This window comes from Equus caballus, chromosome 1, assembly GCF_041296265.1.
Source record: "Equus caballus isolate H_3958 breed thoroughbred chromosome 1, TB-T2T, whole genome shotgun sequence".
Taxonomy (NCBI): Eukaryota; Metazoa; Chordata; class Mammalia; order Perissodactyla; family Equidae; genus Equus; species Equus caballus.
The window spans coordinates 198,421,614-198,444,220 of NC_091684.1; the positions used below are offsets into that span (position 1 = coordinate 198,421,614).

Sequence of the window (22,607 nt, forward strand, 5' to 3'; positions counted from 1 at the left end):
GTGCAGCTCCCAGCCTCCGTGCTCTCAGCGAATGGGTCAGCAAGCCCAGTGAAACTGTGCGTAAGCTAAGAGTAACGGAGAGCGGAGTGAGACCACGGGCTCTGCTGTGAGGACAGCACAGGGGCGTTTGGCCTGAACTTTCTCTTCTCTTGTTTTGGCCAATCGGAGGTCACTGTGGCTCACTTCTGGATGGGAAGGTGACTATCTAGATTGTAGGGTGGACCCCTCGGTTCTAGAGAGGTGAGGGGCAGCACAGAGTCAGGCACTGAGTCAGATGCCCTGAGTTCAGGAAGGAGGAGGAGTCAAGCCCACAAGCTCGAGGGCAGGGGCCCGGCTCCACCTCTGTGTCCTGGGGCCCAGCCCAGGGCCGGTGAAATCGAGGAGCTCCATCAACGTTTCCGAACGCATGAGGCCTCCTTTCCAAGTCAGCTCGAGGCAGATGCTAAAGTTTCTGCATTGTCTAGAGTCTCTCCCCAGGTTCGGGTTCCTCTCTCTCTCCTCTGGGAGGTCCTCCCTCCCCTTCCCAGCAGGTTCACCCCCTGCCGGATGCAGTAACTTACTTCATGTAGCTACAAGATGTAAAACAATCAGATTACTTCTATGAAAACATAAATTTTAAAAACCCTCTTTTAGAAACATTTTTTACTTTTAGAAGAGGCTGCTCATTAGTGAAAATTAAACTCTAGTAGCATTAAAGTGATAAAAAATGGAATAGTTCACACTTTTCTGGTGTAAGATCTATCTGGAAAGCAATTTGGAAACACACATCTGGGGCCCTAAACATGTTCAGACTGTTTGGTCCCGTAATTCCACTTTTAAGAATGAGTTGAAGGAAAATAATCTTTTCACACAAAGATCTGTGTGAAAGAGCGCTGTGTTCTAGCCCTGAAGGGTGTGCAAGCACAGCACCCTCTTGCCCGGAAGGCTGTGGGAAGCAACACCCTGGCTCCAAGGGGGTCAGTGAGTGGTGCGGAGGCACACAGACCTTCTTTTTCCAGCCAGTGAACAGTTTTTGTGAGTATTTGAGCCCCAGGAATATTATCTTTGGTCTACTTAATTTTCTCTCCAAATTTGGAAAAAAAAAAAAAAGTGCAGCCTGTTTAGATGGGTGGAGGAAAAATAGGAAAAAGTGAACAGAAAATTTTCCTATTCTGTTCTCAGCCTGGTCTAAAAAAAAAACCTTTTTTTTGCAGGAGAAGAGTCCCCGAGACACAGAATGAGCCCCAGAACTCTAGGTATTAAGAAGGCCTTGTTACATAATGTTTTTAATTGGATCCTCTTTTGCAGACGGTGTCAGAGATGGTGACACAGCCTTGATGACTATTAAACGAATTACTTTAAAGATATACACAACCAGGGTTGTGGGTCTTATTGTAAATTTCATTAAAACTCTTAATTGCTTACAGTTGTATTTCTTCTTAAGTCAGGGTAACCTGGTTTAGACCTGCAACTGGCCTTATTCACGTGGCTGTCTTAGGTCCACCCCCAGGACTCAGCTCTCAGGAACTCACGAAGCTCGAACTCATATAATAAGGCACTTTCCTCTGCTTTTCTGTTTTAGTAACACATTCTTTATAATTTCCATTGCATTAAATTATTTTTCATTGTTTTCTTGACCAATTCCCTTCCGCAAATTATGTCTTCCTTATGGAGAAAGGAAGACATAATTCTCCTTCTTTCTGTGTTTATCATAACTTGTAAATATGTAACTATTTGTGTGTCCATTTCTTTAAGGCCTGTCTCTCCTCCTAGACCGTAAGCTCTAGGACAGCCGGGTGACGTCTGCTCGACACACCACATGCACAGCATAGTGTACCCCGGACCCTCATCAACAGGGCCCAATAAATAGATAAATAAACAAATTCGCTTTTGAAATAAAGGATCAGAATTCATAACAAAGTGGACATTTCATCTCCCTGCACGATGCTCATTTAGCCAGCAGAAGGTTTTGTGATAGATCAAAGAGTTCAAGCAGCAGTGACTTAAACCTGAGACTAAATGCACGTAAACCCAAGTCAGACTCGCGATCACCCGTGAAATCGCACCCTTCTGTGACACAGACTTCTTGTTTTGAACTTTGGAACAGGGTTAACTCTTGCTAAGAAGAACATGAAAGATTTTGTTAAAGCAGAAAACCAGAGCAAACCACCCCATCACCTCCAGGAGCAGCAAAGAAAAAATATCCAAAGTACACCATTCAAGGAACGGTAGGAACATTAATAAAGTATAAGTTCAGTTAATGTACCAAAACTCTGTTAATGGAATTTTTCTCACTCATCTCAAAAAAGAGGTATAATTTTTAATTCTGTATGCCTTTTCTATTGTTAGAGATTGATCAATTCTTTCTTTTCCTAATAAGCTATTCCTTATATTTTCTCTTGCTTTCTAAATCTTGTCTCACTGTTGGAATGAATCAGAATGAGGGAGAAACAAATAGAACAAACCAAAGTTATGGAGAAAGTATGTGTGTGAACTTTATTTCATCATGAGAAAAATCACTTCTGTGCGGTAACAGAGAATACTGGTATCTACACGACGATAGGGCTTTCTTTGTATTTAGGTACATCCCTTATATTTGTATACAATATATAAAATTCATGGAGGAAATTAATTCTACAGTACAGTTGCTTTGCTGGAAAAGGACTTGTTCCATTAGTTTCTTTAGGAAATGACCCCCAGTGCTGTGACTGCGGTAATGAGGATCACCGTTCCAATCCTGTAATTTATTAGACACCATAATCTTATGAACAGTAAGAGAAACTGAGAAACTACATTCCCCTGTAGGATGAAAAGAGAGACATCAGTGCTCAGGCTGCTATGCTAATAACTGATTTTAGCAGAATAGTATGATTTCCATGATGTATTATGAATAGATAGTTTTCCGGCAGGTCTGATGACACATATTAGCAACATGGTTGCCAACTGCCTCCCTGCTCTGAGGGCATGCACTTCTCTGTTCCACCAAACCGCCCCGTGCACACGCCGGACACGAGGCCACCACAGTGAAGGGCCTTCTGCGTTGCGTCCAGGAAACCCTTGGAGCGTCAGCATTTTGGTACGGTGCTTGGGAAAAGAGGCAACTGCTCTCAAGGGGCCAGGTCACCCCAGAGAGAAGCTGCTGAAACAATGGTTCCAGGGATGCTCTGGCTCACGTGGCTGTGACCCAAATGGGAACAGGTCACGTGGGCACCTTCCCTCAACAGACCCTTCTCTTTGACAACATGGCTCAGGACTTCCAGCTGCTGCCCGGGCAGGGCTGTCACGGCTGGGCCCATCCACCTTGCTGTGGGATTTGAAGTTGTGCTTATTTTTAACCATGTGAACCATTTTAGGGGCGACGGGCACATGCTGAGGTTTGTGGGAAGCGGGAACAAACACCACCACAGTTCTTTTCTTGAATTTGAACAAAATCAACACAATCGGTTCTGAGAGGGAAGTTATGGAGGATGCCGCTTGGGTGCGGGTAACTGCTCTGATTAAAATGACACCCGGAAGCTCTGGAAGTGCTTTGGCACCGACCACGAATAGCTCTTCGTAGGTTTAATTTCACGTGTTGCAATTGCTTTTAAAGGGAATGTGTTCGACCTTGGAGGTCACACCTGGCCATCAATGTCAAGCCCCTCCTCTGAGATGGGTGGCTCGCCTTTGATGACCAGAGTATTTACAGTATAGCCAAGGAGCGAGGCTCTCTAGAGACCGGGCTGGGACCGGGCATCGGCAGCCTGGCCACGCCTGGAGGGGCCGGCAAAGGAGGCCGCGGCGAGGAAGTGCGGGGCTGCCGGTCTCTTCCTGTGGGAGCCCCCAGGAAGCCTGGGTCCTGTGCCAGTGGCCTCACCTCTGGGTGTGAAAGGGCAGTGGTCCGCGCTGGGGAGACGGGCCCCTCCGAGCAGCTCTGCCCCCCACACCCATCGGAAAGGCTTCCTGGCAGATAATCCCCCACTGGAGAGAACCTCGGCCCACCCTGAGAAGCAGGCAAGCACTATGGGCAACGGGCATCATCGGGTAAAGTGGCAAATGACGTGTGTCGTGGAGCGGGAGCTTGCCCTAGGGCCTGGACGCGTGTGTGTCACACGGGGCACACTCAGGCCTTCAGGCTCAGCTTCTTCGACTGGAGCTCACTCAGAGTTACCAGGGCAGCTGACGGCCGAGCCCGGGGACACCGCTGTGGACGCTGGCTTGATGGCTCCATGGCCCTTGGGCTTGCTAAAGGCAGGAGGAGCAGCGGCTCTGGGAGGGTGCGGGGCGAGTCATGGGGACACTGAGGGGTGGGCAGGCGGGGCCCCTCGGCTGGCCAGCGCCTGGGGCAGGCGGGGCCCCTCGGGCAGCCAGCACATGGGGCAGGCGGGGCCCCTCGGGCGGCCGGCGCGTCAGGCGCCCCGCAGCTCCCGCTCGGAGGGGCGCTGCTGAAGGGCCTTACCCTCCGGCGTCTGCAGGACCAGGGTCTTGCTGTACTGGCTGACGCCCGCCTTGTTGAAGGCCTTGATGCGAGCGTTGTAAGTGCTGTTGAAGTGCAGACCGTCCACGGTGCACATGGTCTCCTTCCCAACGTACACTTCCTGAGGGTCAAGAAACAACAGGCCACCGTTTGACTCAAATCACTTGAGGGGCCATTCGGGAGGAAGTGTGGCAGAATGGTTAGGAGCACGTGCTCTGGTGTCAGCCTGATCTGGACTTGAATCCTGCGGGATATGCGGCCATGTGATTGACCTCTCTTACCCTCAGTTTCCTTATCTGTAAGATGGGGAGAGCGATGCCGAGCTTCTGAGGGTGGTGTGAGGATTACACAAGGTTGTATGTGCAAACCGACCAGCAGAGGGCCGGGCACTCAGCACAGGCCTGCAGCTGAACGAATGGTGGTTATTAGCAGCTGGGGCTCAATTATTACTTACCATTATTAACTTGGCATTTGTGGAGTATATCACACCCACCAAGGTCTTTACGCATCAGTAGGATGTGTGAAAAACAGGTTTGAAAACACGAGGGCCTAGATCGTGTCATATTTGTCACTCCACTGACAACTTCAGGAACAGTCACAGAAACCACACTCCAAGCCACAGGAGGGCAGGGTTTCCTCAAATACAGAGGGACGGGGAGGAAGCAGGGATGGGAGGAAGAACGACATTCCAGAGGCTTAAAATAAATCCCACATAACTCGTCTCTAGCACAGGTAGTGTCTGCCTCCATCTTTAGCCGCATAATTTACAGCATAGCTTTAAAGTGACAGCTCAGGAGATTGGGTCTGGGACTGGCAGCATGCTAAGAAGGCTATATGGGTGATCTGAGAGACTCTCAACGAGAATGCATGAGGGACATGTTATCGTCATCATCCCCATTTACAAGTGAGGTGGGAAACGGGCACAGCCACACAGCTGAAGGGTGGAGTCGGGGTCTGGATGCGGGCCCCAGAGCCCGCAGCATGGCTGTGCCTTCTCTCGGAAGGGGAAGGCAGTTTCCGTTCGGGGACTTCTTCATACATCTCTGATGGTGCAAGGAGAAAGCAGATCTCAGGTGAACGGCAGACAGGCTCGCCTGGACTGTCTGTCCCCAGGAGGGGAGGGGAAGCTGGTGGGTCCTCTGAGGGAGTCCCTGGTTCTGGGTAACTGGTAGTAGGTTCTCTACTTACCCGGAACTGGCCCCCGTTGCCGTCATCCAACTCCAGAATGTACCCTTCGGCGGGCACCGTGGACAGAGGCGGCTGCTTCCAGGACAGCGTGGCGCTGCTGTTGTGGGTGCAACACTCCTCCAGCTGTAGGATGGGGGTCGCTGGGACTGGAGGGGAAGCTAAACAGAAATTAGTGTGACCCTGCTTCTGTCGAACTGCAAACATCTCAGGATCTTGGAATGATAAACATCCCCCTGACAAGCATGTGGCCAGCCCGGGGTGCGTGGGGGACCTAACAGGATCCCTCCCAGAGTCTCCAGGAGTGGGACTGGTTCCCGAGCTACTGTGGGGCCTTATTCCAAGCTCGTGGTGGTACTTTTTCTACCATCAATGGAGGGGAGGCAACTGCTCTGTTCTCGCCTCCTTGAGCATCAAAGACATCATCCCCGAGGGAAGTCTTTCACTTGGGAGATGGATTTCCAGTCCAGCCCACTAGTCTATTTAACCCGTAACAAGGACAGTAAATTTATTGTACAATTTGTTCTGAGCCTAAATCCCAGTTTGTAAACATGGAACTGCCTATTCTGAGAAACAGCTCTGAAACCACTATGTTTATAAGGTTGTATCATTTTTTTAACCACTGATTTTACTCAAGGTCTTGTGCACATAAGTAGCTTTAACAGTAGATTTCTGAAAATTTGGTTCTGAGTGACACAAACAGGAATTTCTCAGTTTTGAAACTTCTGAGGAACTCGACGCCCTTCTTCCAAGGCAGCTCTATCTTGAAAGCAGCATCAGCTCAAGTCCACTCTCTCTGCAGGCGAGAACAGCCACTGAGCCTGGCGAGAAGCATGGGAGCAGAAGGGCCTGGCAGGGGAGGGTCCAAGAGTCCTCGGGACCTCGTGAGAATCTGCCCCGTGTCACTAGTCACAACGCCTCCCTGCTCCCCATTTTGTGCCGAGAGCCTTTGGTATTACCTAAAACTGCCCATTAGTTGAGCCTTCAGACACACAGACAGAAATGATAGGTAATGAATAATGCTAGCTCCTAACACATGAACTTAGTACATACATCTCGGAACAATGTTTTTACCAACTGCTTAAGTTTTTTTTCAGCAGCAAAACATTAATTTATTTTTGTAGCACTTTAACAACAAGAGAGAACAGTTTGGACCACAGCCAGGGACATTTAGATGAACAAATGTTAATTGTGGAACACCTGGTATGCTGTACCAAAATTGGACTCAGAGTGTCATGCATTGAATTAAATCTGCTCCTTGCCAGTCGCCCCAACCAAGAGCAGTTCAGAGAATAGGATCTATGGTGGATGACCCAGAAAACAAAACCAGGGACTATAATACAAGCGGTGTGAAGGTGAGGCCGGTCTCTTTCCTTATACTTAAGAAAAGACTCAGATACAGTACAAGAAAACCTGGCCTGAGTCACGAGATCAAATACAATGAAATACAAACTAACGACCAGCTAATTGGAGGTGATCAGTGTAGGAAGGGAATCACACTGCAAGTTCTAATGGCATAGAGTCCAGTGGAATCTCATCAGAGAACAGTGGCTTCTGTAGCCTCAGACGTCCCAGACCGTCTAAATTTGGAGGAAAGGGGATAAATCTATTGCCTTCTTCAATAAATAGACCAAGGACTGGATGGAAGGAGGTGGAGACAGAAGACATAACTCCTTCTATTGATCATCTAGACAGAAACAGGCACCACCTAGGAGTGTAAGTGGAGGGTGAACTCTAGGTCATTAGCCATGTTAGGAACTTACTTCGTCAATTAAGTTTTTTCCTTATATAAAGAATACATTTTAACACATTGGCTGCAGAGAAAAATACGAGAAGTTTAAGAAAGACAATCTTCAAAGGGCTTCCAGAAACATGGAAGGATTCTCCCTGGGGATATTTGCTCTTAACTGTCCTTGTTAGTTAGAGCCAACCATGAAAAATAATGCCTCAGACGCTCTTTATCTCACTAACTCCCCTGTCAGTGTACGTGCTCCCTTGGTTCGTGTCTCAGGCAACTCTACATTTCATCAATTTCAAAATCACGAAATAAGATCACAAGATGGTTTCAACTTGAATCATACAGATGCTTGCAGCGTTTCTGCTAAGAAACTCGAATTTCCCTGTATAGACATAGGCATACTTAAAAGATTAATTGAAATACATGGTGTCGTGTAATTAGAACGTGTGAACTTCATTTATAAGTCCTCAATGGGTACACTCTAAAAGACCAAAAGGAGAGAAAAAAGTCTAACCACTCATTAATCTTCAGGTCTTAATACTGCTCAGGGTTTAAATAAAGAGCAAGTAAAAAATCAAAGTAAGAGAGAGAGAGGGAGAGACAGAGAGAGAGAGAGATTGGGGGGGAGAGAGAGGGATAGACAGAGAGAGAGAGATGGGGGGAGAGAGAGGGATAGACAGAGAGAGAGAGAGAGGGGGAGAGAGAGAGAGAGATGGAGAAAGAGAGAGAGAGAAACTGGGGGGAGAGAGAGAGAGACAGAGTGGGGGAGAGGGAGAGAGAGAGAGAGAGACAGAGAGAGAGAGGAGAGAGAGAGACAGAGACAGAGACAGAGAGAGAGAGAGAAGAGAGAGAGGGAGAGAGTGAGAGGGAGAGAGAGAAAAGGAAGGAACTCAGAGACATATGCATGTGTCTAAATCTATTTCTCAATGTGCTTAGATTTTTTCTTTTTCCTTATTTACCCCAAAGTGATGGTGCATATAAATGGCAAATGTGACAAAATTATAGCCTCATTAGCAAGGACTGAGGCTGACATTTTAGAAAAACAGATTTTACACTGGGTGTACATTACCCTATTTCACTTTATTAGATATAAAATAAATGGTTGACAGGAATCCAAAGTATTCTCAACTTAGTTTACATTTGTTTCGGACGTGGACAGGATCACAGGTTCTGGGCTGAACCCTAAGAAGGAACTGTCACCGGGGCTGCCATGGCTCTTGTAACCTGAACACTTCCTCACCGTTCCTGGACATCTCTGTTTTTCCTCATGAACTTATTTCTCCTGACGGGATCAGATCCTAGATCAGAATTCCAGTGCCCGCATCCTGTTAGCCCGTGAAACCAAGCTTCAGGCTGAAAGTTCTCCTCTTGGACACCAGGGCAGCTGCTCTTCCTGACTTCCCTGAGGAGTCTGGGGGGTTCCTGGCTCAAAATGAAAATCCTGCCACTGTGGCTTGTTATACGAAAGCTTTAGAACGTCTCATCTTTTTCAGGCCATTCTAGTTCAAATTATGTCCCATGTTTTTCCTATTTGTGTAATTTTTCTCTCTAATCTGTCAGATTGGGAACACTCACAACCACCCAGAATCCCTCTGTGAGAGTTAACAGGCGTGTGGCGAGGACATGTGAGCAAAGGAAGTGGCCTCCCATCCTCGATGTGGAGAACTTGATGAATGCCAGAGGGCGTGGAGCGAGGTCGACGTGCCTTCGCTCGTTCAGTGTTCACAATGACCCCACTGGGTAGGCACTGTTCCCATCTCTACTCTGTAGATGAGAAACTAAAGGCAGAAAGTGTCACAGCTGGTTGGTGGCAGGGCTGGGATCTGGGGCCACACAGGCCGGCCAGGGCCGTGGGCCCCGCTGCCAGGCTGCCTCCCCAGGCACAGTAACTGTGCTGCAGGGAAGCCCCGAGCCCGATTCCAGGGGGAAGGTTTCTTTTGGTTCCCATCCCGCGATCAATCATTGAATTGCTGGTACAGACTAGTGAATATTTCACCTGCACAGCTGTAGTGGTCGGGGATGCTCTTCTACAGAGTCACCTTCTCTGAGGGCTCCTTTGTGGACTGTCATTCCTCCTTCTGGTTACTGAACAATACAAATGGCATTTGGGGGGGTCAGACTTCAGAGGAAGGACACGCCGTTTCTGGAGAGCCATCACACTGCTAAGGACACACGTGAACACGGGCCTTGAGGCCATGCCTCGCAGGCCCTCAAACTATGAATGGATTACACGCAGGGTGGCACGTGTGCTCGTCCCCGTCACCATCAAACCCCCGGGCACTCTCTCCCCGTGACTCTCAGGAGGGCCTGTTCAGACCACACCGTCCTTTCCCACGACCTTGGTGCACAGCCTGGACTCTCAGAGTCGACGTGAGTTAATGAAGACAAACGCGTCCTGGGGTGAGTGGAGGCCCTGAGGGATGAAGACCGCCGGTCTGCATGCTGGATGCTTGGTGGAGTGCAGGGTCTTGGTCTCATCCTGGTTCAGAATGAACCCTGGCTTTCCATCTCAGCACCAGCTGATGGCTCTGGGACACTTGTGTACTTAGACAATGCTGGGGAGTGTTCTTCCGGGAGAGGGTAGCACCTGAAATCTACTCTGAGCCAAACAGCAGAGCCCCTGGATGGACCAGGGGAAAAATCCTAAAACGTCCTTCCCATGACCTGGGAAAGAACTGACAATACCAACTCAGAATTAAGGGAAAAATGTTTTGATTACTCTCTAATAAAGACAGAAAAGAAAGCTTTATCTGTTGTTTTCTATAAAAAAGAAAAGTCTGAGAGATCAAGCACCACTCCCACTGGCCTGGAAAGAGGGTCAGATGACCTTCTAGTCAAACGCAACCAGAAAACATGCCATCACAATCTAGGGATGTTTCAACAAAGACGGGACCAGACTTCTCCACTCGGATCTCAACTGATGCAAGCAATGTTGCACCAGAAGGAGCAATCAGAAATCCTTAGCTAACAAGAGAATCATCTTAGGCAGCACATTCTAGCTGAATAGTAGCTGGCCTAAGTAGAAATATTTAAAGACGACATAACAGACTTATCTTCTCTAAAAAAAAAAGGCATCTGAGATGAAATTTCAAAACCAGAGAGATGGTCAAATTTTGAGTTAAGAAGTAAACAGATATTTTAGTTGTCAGTTTGAGTCATAGCTTTAAATGTACATTTTAAGTAACTTTGAAAATATTTTAACTTTCTACTAATCCACTTAGCACAATTAGAAAATATATATTGAATTACATGTATTATTAGTTTCTCAATGGTCAGATTAACACCATTCCGAATGCTACTCAAATTCTGGCCATTTGTACATGGATTTGGGGTACAATTTCTCGAGATATTTCTACTGACAAACCGTGAAAGTGTAGTTTATTAAACTGACTACAAATATCCTAATAAAACACAAAAATACAAAGGCTAGCACTACACCAGGCACAGTTGTGTGTATGTTGCAGACATCAAAGGGGCTGGGAGGAGAAGCCTTAACCACAGCCAATCAAGTTCCATGGCCTCATGACCTCTTGACATTTTCTTTCCATCGCAAGCATCTGACAGATAAAAATTATTCAGATTCTAAACAGGACTGAGCTCTCACTGAATTAATTAAACTTAGTGAGCACAAGGCAAAGCATATAAATTAACTCTGCAGAGGGATACTAATCAGAAGTAAATTAAATTAAGATGACGTGTTAAAAAGAAAAGGGAAATGGAACAATCCAGTCTCATACCAAATGGCCTGTTCCATTAGCTTCATCGATAACTGTTCTGGATAATTCCGTGTTCCAGGTGAACCTGTGCCGGAGTTTGGCATTTTGGCCCTTGGAGAGCATGGCACTCTCTGCTGTGTGTACTGACCTTCATGGAAGGAAGGTACACACAGCCATGTCCACGCTTATTTCTGTGTGCAGCCCTAAGTGGCCAAGTGACAATGCAGCAGGAACATGGTCTGTGACGCCATTGTGTGAACCTGCAGCCCCTGCACCAGGCGAAGGGCCTGTTCACTCCAACACAACAGTGCATGGAGAGGAGCAGCTCTCCAGCCGGGGCAGCATTCCCGGCCCCCCGGCTTCCACCCTCTCCCGCCCCTCCTCCTGCCTGTTTTTCTCTGAAAGCCCGTCCACTGCTTTCAGATTTTGTGACAGATTTTCTCCTCTGAGCTACTTGAGACATAACCTTGCAATGATTTTACCTCGTTGAGAGAACAGGGTGTGGAGAGAGGCTGACGGAGAGGGACTTCCGTGGGGCTCTAGACACGACTTGATGGCTCTATTGCACAGGTACCATGTAGGCGTGAAACAAAGATTTTAAACAGTAAGAAGGAATTGCTGCAACAAAAAACCAAATTTCTTAAGTTTCAGGGAGGAATTCAGTTATTCCTGGAAGAAGTTGCCTAGTAAGGCACCGGCTTTACAGCACAAACTGGCAGTCGTAGGGCTGGTTCTGAAGCCACGCTCCTGGGTTCGAATCCCAGCCCTGCCATGCACCCAGTCTTCCTGTGTCTCAGTTTCCTCAGCTGCCCACTGGAGTTGTGAGAGTAAAATGGGTCAATCCACGTAAAGCTCCTAGGAGAGTGTTGGTTTGGGAAGCAGTCAAGAAAAGCTAACCATTTCTGTCACTACAACAAAGCATTTTTATTTACAATCTATCCATGGCTTACCTCAAAAGTTAATTATAGTATCCTCCCAAAGCAATACATATTAAACAAAAAAATGAGGAGACTGGAAACAAAGGAGGCAAAAATCCTTTGAAAGGATTGAGAGAAGGAGGAGCAATGGGTACAGGATGAGTTTTACTGTGTGATGTGAGCCTATGACTTGCTGGGTTACATGGTTCTCTCTGTCTAATAAAAGGAAGCATGTAGACTGTTCTTAAGAAAAAACCTTTTTTTTTGCAGGGGAGGATTCACCCTATGCTAACATCTGTGCCAAACTTCCTCCTTTTTTCTCGCCCCACAAAGCCCCAGGAGATAGTTGTGTATAGTTGTAAGTTCTTCTACATGAGCTGCCACCACAGCATGGCTACTGACACACGAGTGGTGTGGTTCCACAGCCGGGAACTGAACCCAGGCCGCTGAAGCAGAGCAAGCCAAACTCTAACTGCTAGGCCGTCAGGGCTGGCTCAAGAAAACACTTTTAAAGCACTGAATTCCAGGAGTAATTTATTACATGGATGCTTGAGTTGGGAGAATCAAAGAGTAAATCAATTTCTTCAGTTTTAAAAAAGATCAGAGAAGGACAAAATTATAGAGTTGGAGAGCAGATGAATGGTTGCCAGGGCCTAGGGGTGGTGGCGGGAGGGGTGAGGTGTGACTGTCACGGAGCAGCAGGAGGGTGGTCTCCGGAGTGGCGACAGTTCTGTGTCTGGACTGCCACAGGGTTACACAAATCCACACGTGACAAATGGCATGGAACCATCCCCACACCGTGCTCCAATGTCGGTTTCCTGTTGTGACATTAGATGACAGTTGTGCAAGATGTGACCATGGGTGGAAACTGGACGAAGGGCCCCGGGGCCCTCTCCTCACTATTGTTGCAACCTCCTGGGAATGTATAATTACGGCAAAGTAAGAAGTTAAAAAAAAGATCAGAAATATTTTTGAAATGGATATTACTTACACTGCCATAAAAATATCTTTGCTTGGTTGGCTTCAGTTTTTACCTTTCTTTGAAAGAGTTATTTTCCTTAAGATCATTTTAAGTATTTATATTTCCCCTCAGCCACCCCCAAATCTCCAAGAGATCTTGCCATATCCTTCAATCACAAAAACCAAAAATTTTAAAAGTTTAAGTTTATTTCAGATTTCCACTTCCTTCTGTATCCAGGCTGGCATTTCCCGACCAGCATTGGCGAGCCGCCTCTGATCCTCTCGGGCTCCCACTGATCCACCCTCAGCCGTTTCCTCACTGTCCCTGTCCACGTGGAAGCTGTCCTTTCAGTTCTCAACTCCCTGGATTTGTACCAGCATTCCTGGGTGACTCTGTCACAAGATCTTATTTATGTGCAGTGACACTCTGTCTCTCTTTTAATGTCAGCTGTTCTCTGATGCCGAGTGTGTGAAATCTCTAAGACTCTCAAAGAGGCAAACGCTGAACTTATCTGAATTGATCTGACTTTCTGAGAGGCAGAGGACATGGCTACGGGGGCGGGGGTGTTTCCATTATGCCGTAAGACAGGAGCCACTCCAGATTCTGTAACATGACCCACAGGTGTGTGTGTGTGGTTCCTTCTGCCTCTCAGGTGATCTATATGCCTGGCGGCTGCCTTTGCTTGCTGTGAGCTGGCATGCAGCCTTTATCCTGCTTCAAGCATCAGGACCCCTGAGGACGTTGCTGGGACGGTGGCGGGGGGGTGGGGGACGTGGGCACGCACCTTTCATCTGCACGAAGTCAAGCTGGTGAATGGACTGCAGCAGAGGGCTGTTATCCAGACTCAGGTCGAAGTCCGTAGTCATCCTGGGAGTGAGCGTCCCCTTCCCCCACTGGTCCTCAGTCAGGTGCACTCTCCTTATGAGGGCGTCAGAAATCTAGTCACATCAAAGACCACAGCCTAAGAGACACAACGCCACCCTGGACACAGAACACTGCTCCTCGGCTCTCCTGGAGGGTTACCCAGCCCGCCTGGGGGCTCACACCCTTCCCGACCCTCTGAGGGTGGTCAGGAGCCTCATTATTTACCATGGGAATCTGGACACTTCTGTGAGTCAGAGGAGGGCACAATAAATACTTAGAAGCCATCAACTGTCCTAAGGGACGAATCTGGATATATGAGAATGCTAATTGACTGATCAACTAAAAGTCAACGACATTAAACAATACGTTGGCGATTAGTTAATCCAACTAGAAGCGACAACCCTAAGTTTCTACCATGAGGTGTGGGAGTCCCTGAAAGAGTCTAGAGAGGCTGCGTATGACAATCTGTAAAATGCAGCTTCTTAGGCTTGCAGGGCGTCGCTTCACGTGTCCCTCTATTCTTTGGTAGACAACTCTCATTTCTTATATTCAGTCCCCTCTGTCACTCAGCCAGTCTGGTAGAATCTGAGCTGCAAGGGAGCTACATATTCCTTAATAAAAGGTCCCTGAATCACTGGGATCAAAACTTAAGTAAAATTCAGCTGACATCCTAGCATTTCACTAAAACAATTAACACTGAAGAAATCATGAAACATCCAAGGAATGAAAAAGCTTCACTTTATTTGGGAAATCTAGTTTCTGCACACACAGACACTTGTGGCTGACTAAACTGCCCAGGAGATATTAGCGGAGAAGGACCTGATTCTTAGGCATAGCAAGAACTGTGCTTTGGGAGAACTTACAGAGAATTATGTTTTCATGATTGAACACAAGAACAATGCAAGTTCAATCTCATAGCACATGTGGGCAAAGACTTCCAGGAAGTCGGTGGAGGCTAGCAGACACCCACATACACACCGCAGTGTGACGGGGGTTCCATCACAGAGGGACCCGTGCCCAGGCAGGGCCCTGGAGTCTGGCCTTGGCGTTGCAGACTTGGTCCCACGGGACACTGAGAATCCCAAGCAGAAACGAACTGATCCTTACCTGCAAAAAGCCACTGGGATCATTTTCCTTAATCACCTCCAGGCAGTACTCCATGAGGCCCGTGGTCTGGCGCAATTTCACGGTGCAGTGAGAGATCTGGTCTCGAACCACCTGGGAATGAAGAGAGACCAGGACGGTCCAAAATGGCAGAGGGCAGAAGAGAAGCAAACTGGGACTTTGGAAATCTTCTTCAAACCAGAATCCACAGCATCATGGAATGGAACTAAATTTATGAGAATATGTCCACCGCGGATAAAGGCTCTGGAGGATGGACTGGACAATGGCTCTTACAGAGACTTGTAAGAACAGGACCCATCAGAAAGGCACCAGATGTTGGAACCCTGGGAAGCTGGTTACTTGGTGCCTCAAAGGACACCTTCCACAGGTCCCCCTCGTCCCTCTTCTGGGAAGCTGATGACCATGAGCTGCTCTGAGCGGGAGGTCACGGAGTCTGTAAAGAACTGAGCAGCCCAAGAGGCAGCCGCAGCTTCTGCTGTGACCCCATCGCCCACCTTCTCCCGCCTCTGACTGTCCCTTCTGAGGAGCAGACGCCGCCATCGGAACCCAATTCCTTTCTGGTTCTGACTTTCTTTCCTTGGGTGGGTGCTGGGGTGGGAGTAGAGGTGGAACTTGCTGAAAGACAACGAGCTAATAACAAGTAAGCCAGAGAAGGATGGGTGCGAATTGAGTTTTAAGAATAACCCACTTAAAGTCAACTGCTGCCTCATTTTGGAAAGCAGTTTAAAAGGCGGCTGTCTGCCAAGCTGTGAGTCTGTTCTAACCCAGAAAGGCCTCTCTCAACACAGCTTCCGGCTCTGGGAAGCTGTCTCTGCCCAGCGTCAAACGCAGGCCAGTCCTTGAAAAGCTTCTTTCTTCAGAGATGTTCATCTGCGTCCTCTGCTCAGTGACCCAAATTCTGACATGGCTCTTGAAGCACAGAGTTGAACCAGGATTTTCTAGGAACCTCAGTCACTCATACCTTTCATATTTATACCACTTTGCAAAAGCCTCAAAAATATCCAGTATTCTGAATTTTACAGGTGATAACTAAAAGTTTTAATAATTATTATTAAAAAATGTTTCCTTATTCCTTCTTTTCATATTTTATTGTAAATTTATTTTTCTTTAAAGACCATTACATCCATTTTCCAAAACAATTGGAAAAGAGATGAAAAGAAAAGCAAATCATCTCACCACTCTAACGCGAATTTTTAAAGCATTTGATATTTCCTTTTAGTTCCTTCCTTGAACTGGATTTATTTATAGTTGCAATCATGGTATGTGACAATTTCACCCCCTTCTCACTTGACGCTATATCATAGGCATTTTCCACGTTGCCACCATCAATAAATGTTACTGCTTACATAAGTACCCCACGGAGTGGGTTATCATAATTTATTTAGCCATTCCTAGTCCCTTATTTTTGGACATTTAAGTTCTTCCTAACTTTTTGACAATTCATCCATTCATTATTACCGGTCTTTGTTTCTAACTTTTTTATTGTGATAAAATAGACATAACATAAATTTACCATTTTAACTATTTTTAATTGGACAATTCTATGGCATTAAATACACGCATGCTGTTGTGCAATCATCACCACCATCTATCTACAGAACTTGTTCATCTTCCCAAACTGAAACTTTGTATGACCCATTACACAACAACCCCCCAACCCCCTCCCCCAGCTCCTGGCACCCACCCTTCTACTTTCTGTCTCTATGGATTTGACTCCTCTAGGGACCTCATATAAGTGGAATAACACAATATTTGCCCTTTTGTGACTGGCTCATTTCACTTAGAATAATGTTTTTAAGGTTTATCCATATTGTAGCTTGTGTCAAAATTTCCTTCTTTTTAGGACTGAATAATATTCCATTGTATGAGTATACCACATTTTGTTTATCCATTCATCTATCAATGGACACCCGGGTTGCTTCCACTTTTTGGTTATTGTGAATAAAGCTGTTATGAACATGGGTGTACAAATATATACATGAGTCTCTGTTTCATCTCTTTTGGGTATATACTCTGAAGTGGAATTGCTGGATCATATGGTAACTGTATCTAATTTTTGAGAAATCATCATACTGTTTTCCACAATAGCCACACATTTTACATTCCCACCAGCAATGCACATGGTTCCAATTTCTCCACATCCTCACCAACACTTTTTTTTTTTAATTTTTCATTTTTTAATAATGGCCACCCTAATGGGTATGCAAGAGTATCTCATTGTGTTTTTAAAAAAATTTTATTGAGGTTCATTGTTGTTTTGATTTGCATTTCCCTAATGATTAGTGATGTTGAGCATCTTTTCATGTGCCTGTTGGCCATTTGTAATATCTTCTTTGGAGAAATGTCTACTCATAAGTCCCTTTGCCCATTTTTCAATTTTATTTTAATTGTCTTTTGATGTGCAAAATTTATAAATTTTCGTGAATTCCAATTTGTCTTTTTTCTTTTGGTACCTGTGCCTTTGGTGTCATATCCAAGAAATCACTGCCAAATCCAGTGTCGTGAAGTGTGCACCCTACGTTTCTATCTAAGAGTTTATAGTTTCGGTTCTTACATTTAAGTCTTTGATCCACTTTGAGTTAATATTTTATATGGTGCCAGGTAAGGGTCCACCTTCATTCTTCCTCATGTAGATACTCAGTTTTCTCAGGATCATTTGTGAAAAACTGCCTTCTCCCCTTTGCGTGGCCTTGGAACCCTAGTCAGAAACCATTCGACATACATGTGGGAGTTTATTTTAGGCTCTCCAGGCAATCCCAGTGGTCTATGTGTCCGTCTTTATGCCAGCACTACATCGTTTTGATTGTGGTAGCTTTGCAGTAAGTTTCGTGAACAGGAACCGTGAGAACTCCAATTTTGTCCTTCTTTCTCAAGACTATTTCGGCTATTTACAGTCTTCTAATTTTTGGACAAATGATTTGTTATTGCTTTTTAACTTTAAATATAATTAAAATAAAAAATAAAGTGTAGGGTTTAAAATCTCTTTATTTGAATTGGTGAAAGAAACCAACTTTGATGTGAAGATGATTTATTTCGTGATTTTGGTGAGGTGGGGGAGATCAAATTTAAAACTCACTGGTTCATCAATTTTATTCTGACATCTGGCCTGTTTCTGTCCAAACACCACCACCATCTGTCAGTCTGGGCTCAGGGAATGCAAATTATTTTATTTTTTAATCACAAAATAATCAGGAAGGTTAAGTTTCTGCTTCTTGGGGGAAAAATCACCCCACAAGTATAACATTTAAAAACGCAACACAGGTGACCTACAGCTAATATGCTACTCCTCTCTGCTACACGAGGCTTAACTAAATTGTTCCAGAGAATGTTTTTGTCTTTTGGTAGCCAGTGCATCAACACTGCTGGGGAGCAGAAACCTCAGCAGTCACCATTCCCTCTCGTCATGGCTTCTGCCCTCGGACTGAGCATCACTGACCGATACTGAGAGTAGGAATAAGCACAGACCGGATCTGAGCACAGTAACCCAATGTGAGCCTGCCTTGGAGGCAAAATAGACGAAATTGTTGTGTTTACTTTCCAGAGTCTTCATCTCAGGGATAATTTTATGACGTAAATGTGCTGAAATAAATACATTACGTAGGCCTCATAAAATTCCATGTCCGCTCCTATAAATTTCCTTCTCAGGCAAGGTTTATCTGGTGCCAAAGGAGCTGTGCAAGCGTTGGGCTCTCCGGCTACTCCTAAGAAGTGTGATTGCTGTGCTGCCAAGGACTGGGGCTTTCCGCGGGGCTTTGCCACGGGCTCCTGTATTCTATGGTTCATGCTTCTTGGAAGGATTCAACATCGCAGGGTTCCTGGCTCCCAACTCCCACTGCTGCTACAATGGATAAGGTCCATTTTTTACATTTTAATCAACCATTCACAATGATCACAGTAGCCTGTGATAAAATCACTCTTAAAAACTAAACTTCGGGGTTCCCAGACGCAGCATTTTTGGGTGTGTTGTAATTGACTTCTAGTTTCTGAATTAATTTAGCAAGATTTCCCATCTAGGGAAATCAGCCAGATGATTAGATCTTTCAAGAGTAGAAATATTTTTTCTCTAATTGAGTGTCTTTATCAGCTCTCTTACTTGCTACCTTCTTCACTCTGTGTTATTCCTACCATTTTTTATTAGTATTTATTTCTACATTATATTTTTTATGGAAAATGATCCTTAGGAAGCCAGGCCATGTCACTTTTTCTTTGAGCTCCACATTTCTGTGCGCTGGCTCCGATGCTCTGGAGAAACCCTCGGCACCATGTTTGCAGCTGGCTGAATTCAAGAGTTCCTTCTATTAGGAAACGTGCAAGTTGCAGGAATGACACAAATAGCGACTGAGAAACAATCTTCCTGTGTTGGTCTGCATTAAAGCCTGAATCAGCTCTCACGGGACAAGGACTCAATCTGTAGCCCAGAGTTCCAGAGGACACTTTCGCATTTCACCAGCAGTTACCATTGTTCTGGATGGCCAATGCCTATCCATCACTTGAACAGTCTTATTTTCTTAAGTGGCAAATTTATAAAGGTCATTTCTTGGGTCAGGATGTGACACTGACACCTATTTGGAAAAGAAGAATCTGAGAGTGTGGTGTCCTTTGACTTCTCAGACTTTTCCAGGAGCACAGAACAACCTATGCTAGCTTATGCAACACACATGCAAAATTGTGTTCTGCCTACCCACAACTACGTTTTCTCATCCCATCCCTAACAGGCCCACCTCCTTACTCAGCTCATGTGATACAACCAGCAGCAAGAACTGAACTTAATTAAGGGGAATTTCGTTATTCCATCCAATTTTGACCTTGCCATGCTTCCTCAACCTCCATTCACCTCTCTGTCTTACACGTGGCTCTTTAAAAATTTTTCTTTATCTCTTCTTTTTAACGAATACGTCTTCTCTCTCATCACGGGGTCAGGAGAGACATCACTAATGAATTTTTAGTCTAAGTAAATAACATTCTCTCTCTCCAGTGTCAAGAAATTCTCTCTTAAATATAATCTATACCTTCCCATCATAGTTTAAAACAATTTCCCCTAAGTATAAGGTAATCCTTCTTTTCTATTTAAGGTACAAGTACTTTCAAGATGCAAGCATGAAGGAGTTACCCTTCATAGGTCCTTTCGGTCAGTGGGGGGAGTTTCTATACGTCCCATCATGTCCTGAAGCTAAATCACCAGCTCATGCTTGGAACTGCCCCATTTGTGAGTTAGAGGTGAAGGGCTGTGGCCATTAGATTCCTCCAGTAAAATAAAGAATTCTCTTGTTTTTTTCCTAGAGGAGAATATCATCTCCTATAGTATCATTCTGTTCACGAAATTCGGAGGCATCTAAGTTGAGGAGGAGCATTGTTCCTTCCTCCCAAGCCACCACGCTTCCATATGGTGTTAGACACACATCCCTACTCTCCTGACATCACCCTCTGTACCAGTGTTCTTAATTTACCCACATTGGCAACTAATCATTTCAAAGATAAGCCTGACGCTTTCAGTTTTTAACCAAGAAAACGGTCATTTAGGCCTATTAAATAAATAAAACACATACCTGTTTTGAGGAAGGCTTGAGATTTTAACAGTAAAGCTCTGAACTTTCTGTTCCAGAAGTGTGACTGCCACCAACAGCCTCATCAATAAACACTTAGTGGGATACGCAAAGCATGCTCTTAGTGTAAGGAATGCCGTATTCTTGAACAAGAAGTTAATGCAGGGGGAGATCCAAGCTGCTTAGGGAGGAAAGCATGTTGGTGGTCCCGCCCACACAGGAGGACATTCACCATTTATGGGGGCTGCCGTCAAAGTGGTGTGTGCAGCATGGTGTGTTGTAGGAGGTGAGGCACAGTGAGGTACCATGGATCACGCCATCATCTTCAAAGCGTGCGTGAAGTGCCTTCTGGAGGTAAGGAGCATCACTCACAGCTGGGGTTAGGCAAAGGCATTAAAGAAGTTCTGTGATTGCCCTTTGCTGGCATTGGTGGAGGGTGTCCAAAGCTGTGTCCCCCAACCACAGACAGCTGGTGGCATCTTGGTGATCCCACGGGCCCTCTATTCCACACAGACCTTCTGTGACTTGACTCCTACCAGGGGAAGCAGAGGACCACAGAATTTGCCAAATGAAACTCTGAAAGGAATTCTTCAATAATGATGGGCTGGTAATCAATAATAATTGTGGCTAAATTATTAGGGTTGCCCCTAAAGACTTCTGTAGAGGCCATTTGAAGGTTTCAAGTTGTTCCAGTGTGCCTCATTTTTCCAAATGTCTTCATTACAATGGGCTAACTGGACTCCTTGCCAGGAGTTCTATTGGGATTGAGCTGACTGTTGGCTCCCTCCCTTCCTTTCTTCCTTCTCTTTCCTTCTCTCTCTCTCCCTTTCTCTCTCTCTCTCTCGATCTGAATCAAAGGATTATTTACCCATTATGAAGCAATGGAAAACTGCTGAAGTAAGCAGTTTGACAAGCCAATAATGTCTTTAGTGTAAATCTGTATTCTTGATATGGTCACATAATTAATTTTTTTGCAAACACAATGAGAACATAACAAGCAATACGTGGTAAATAATAACCAAGATAATGATGACAATAATGATAATGATTCTAACAGAACCCAATGGTGCACTAGGACTCAACATCAAGCATTCCGTAGACGGCTGTGATTGGCAAGCAGAGGCCCTCTGTAAACACAAAAAGTTCTATCCAACAACAAGCTTTATCATCATCCCTCAGTGTTCTTGCTGAGTAGTTCCATTGGTATGTTAATTTATTAACCATACATGGAAATTAAAGATGAGGTTTTTTTCAGAATATTTTTGAATAACTATAACTTTTTTTTTCTTTCAGAGGATCTTAGAGACGAAAGGAAACCAAAAGAAACCTATCACCTCAGACTATTCAACATATGAATTCATTCTAAAATACTGGAGAGAGGCCACATTTAAGATGATTGAAATAATTCTCAGATATTTCCTTGGGCTTACCAAAAGAAAAATGCCATTTGTAAAGTTCCTGAAAAAAGAATGGATTTTAAGCGTTGTCACCAACCCCAAGGGGATGACAGACAGTGAGGACATTTTGGGGCCTTACTCAGCTATGGAAGACCTGGGACGGATGTCAACAAACACACAGAGGACGAGGAAGCCGCGTCCAGCTTACTCTGCGACTGTGGAGATGTTGCTTGAGCAGCTCCAAGTCTGACTTAGTGATATTTCTTGAAAGCTCAAAAGCGTCTCCTCTCTGGCAGCCTCCTGACATTTGCTGTAGTCCCCACATCCTGAAAATAGGTACTTGCTCCCAGTGTTTTCTCAAACCACAGAACAGCATTAACTGTAATTCACATTTCAAAAGTGTCCCTAAAATACGGTCCCATCTGCATATGTCTCAAAGCCTTTTCTTTAGCTTTTAAAAGCAGCACACCAAACTTCGTGAACTATTTTATAGGATGATCAGTTATGAACTCGAGCCACTACAGGATTTCCCAGGTTCAGAGACACTCACTCCGTGGACAGGCTGTTCCACACTGTGAACTCTGGAGTTACGGAAAACAAGCCCTGGGAGGCTCTCCACAGGGTGCGGGTGAAACCCTACATCCAGTCACCCCCTCTCAACGACGACCAGAGACTATACTAGTACTGATGCAGTACTGTGCTAAGTGCCGCCCGACGTCCCAGGAG

At 45.5% G+C, this 22,607-nt stretch overlaps 1 protein-coding gene across 11 annotated transcripts in view; it reads right to left on the reverse strand.

The window, feature by feature from the left end:
• TRIM9 (tripartite motif containing 9) overlaps nucleotides 1-22,607 on the reverse strand; it is a 108,323-nt gene that overhangs the window by 18,366 nt on the left and 67,350 nt on the right. For 8 of the 11 annotated variants that reach the window (XM_023625153.2, XM_023625166.2, XM_070242909.1 and 5 more), the window contains exons 4-7: nucleotides 14,924-15,034; nucleotides 13,737-13,890; nucleotides 5,624-5,781; nucleotides 4,418-4,556 (exon numbers count right to left, since the gene is read on the reverse strand). In XM_023625153.2, coding sequence (XP_023480921.1) covers nucleotides 4,418-4,556; nucleotides 5,624-5,781; nucleotides 13,737-13,890; nucleotides 14,924-15,034 — 562 coding nt within the window. The remainder of the gene's footprint in view (nucleotides 1-4,417; nucleotides 4,557-5,623; nucleotides 5,782-13,736; nucleotides 13,891-14,923; nucleotides 15,035-22,607) is intronic. The other 3 variants (XM_070242917.1, XM_070242898.1, XM_023625161.2) reach the window with 1 other exon arrangement.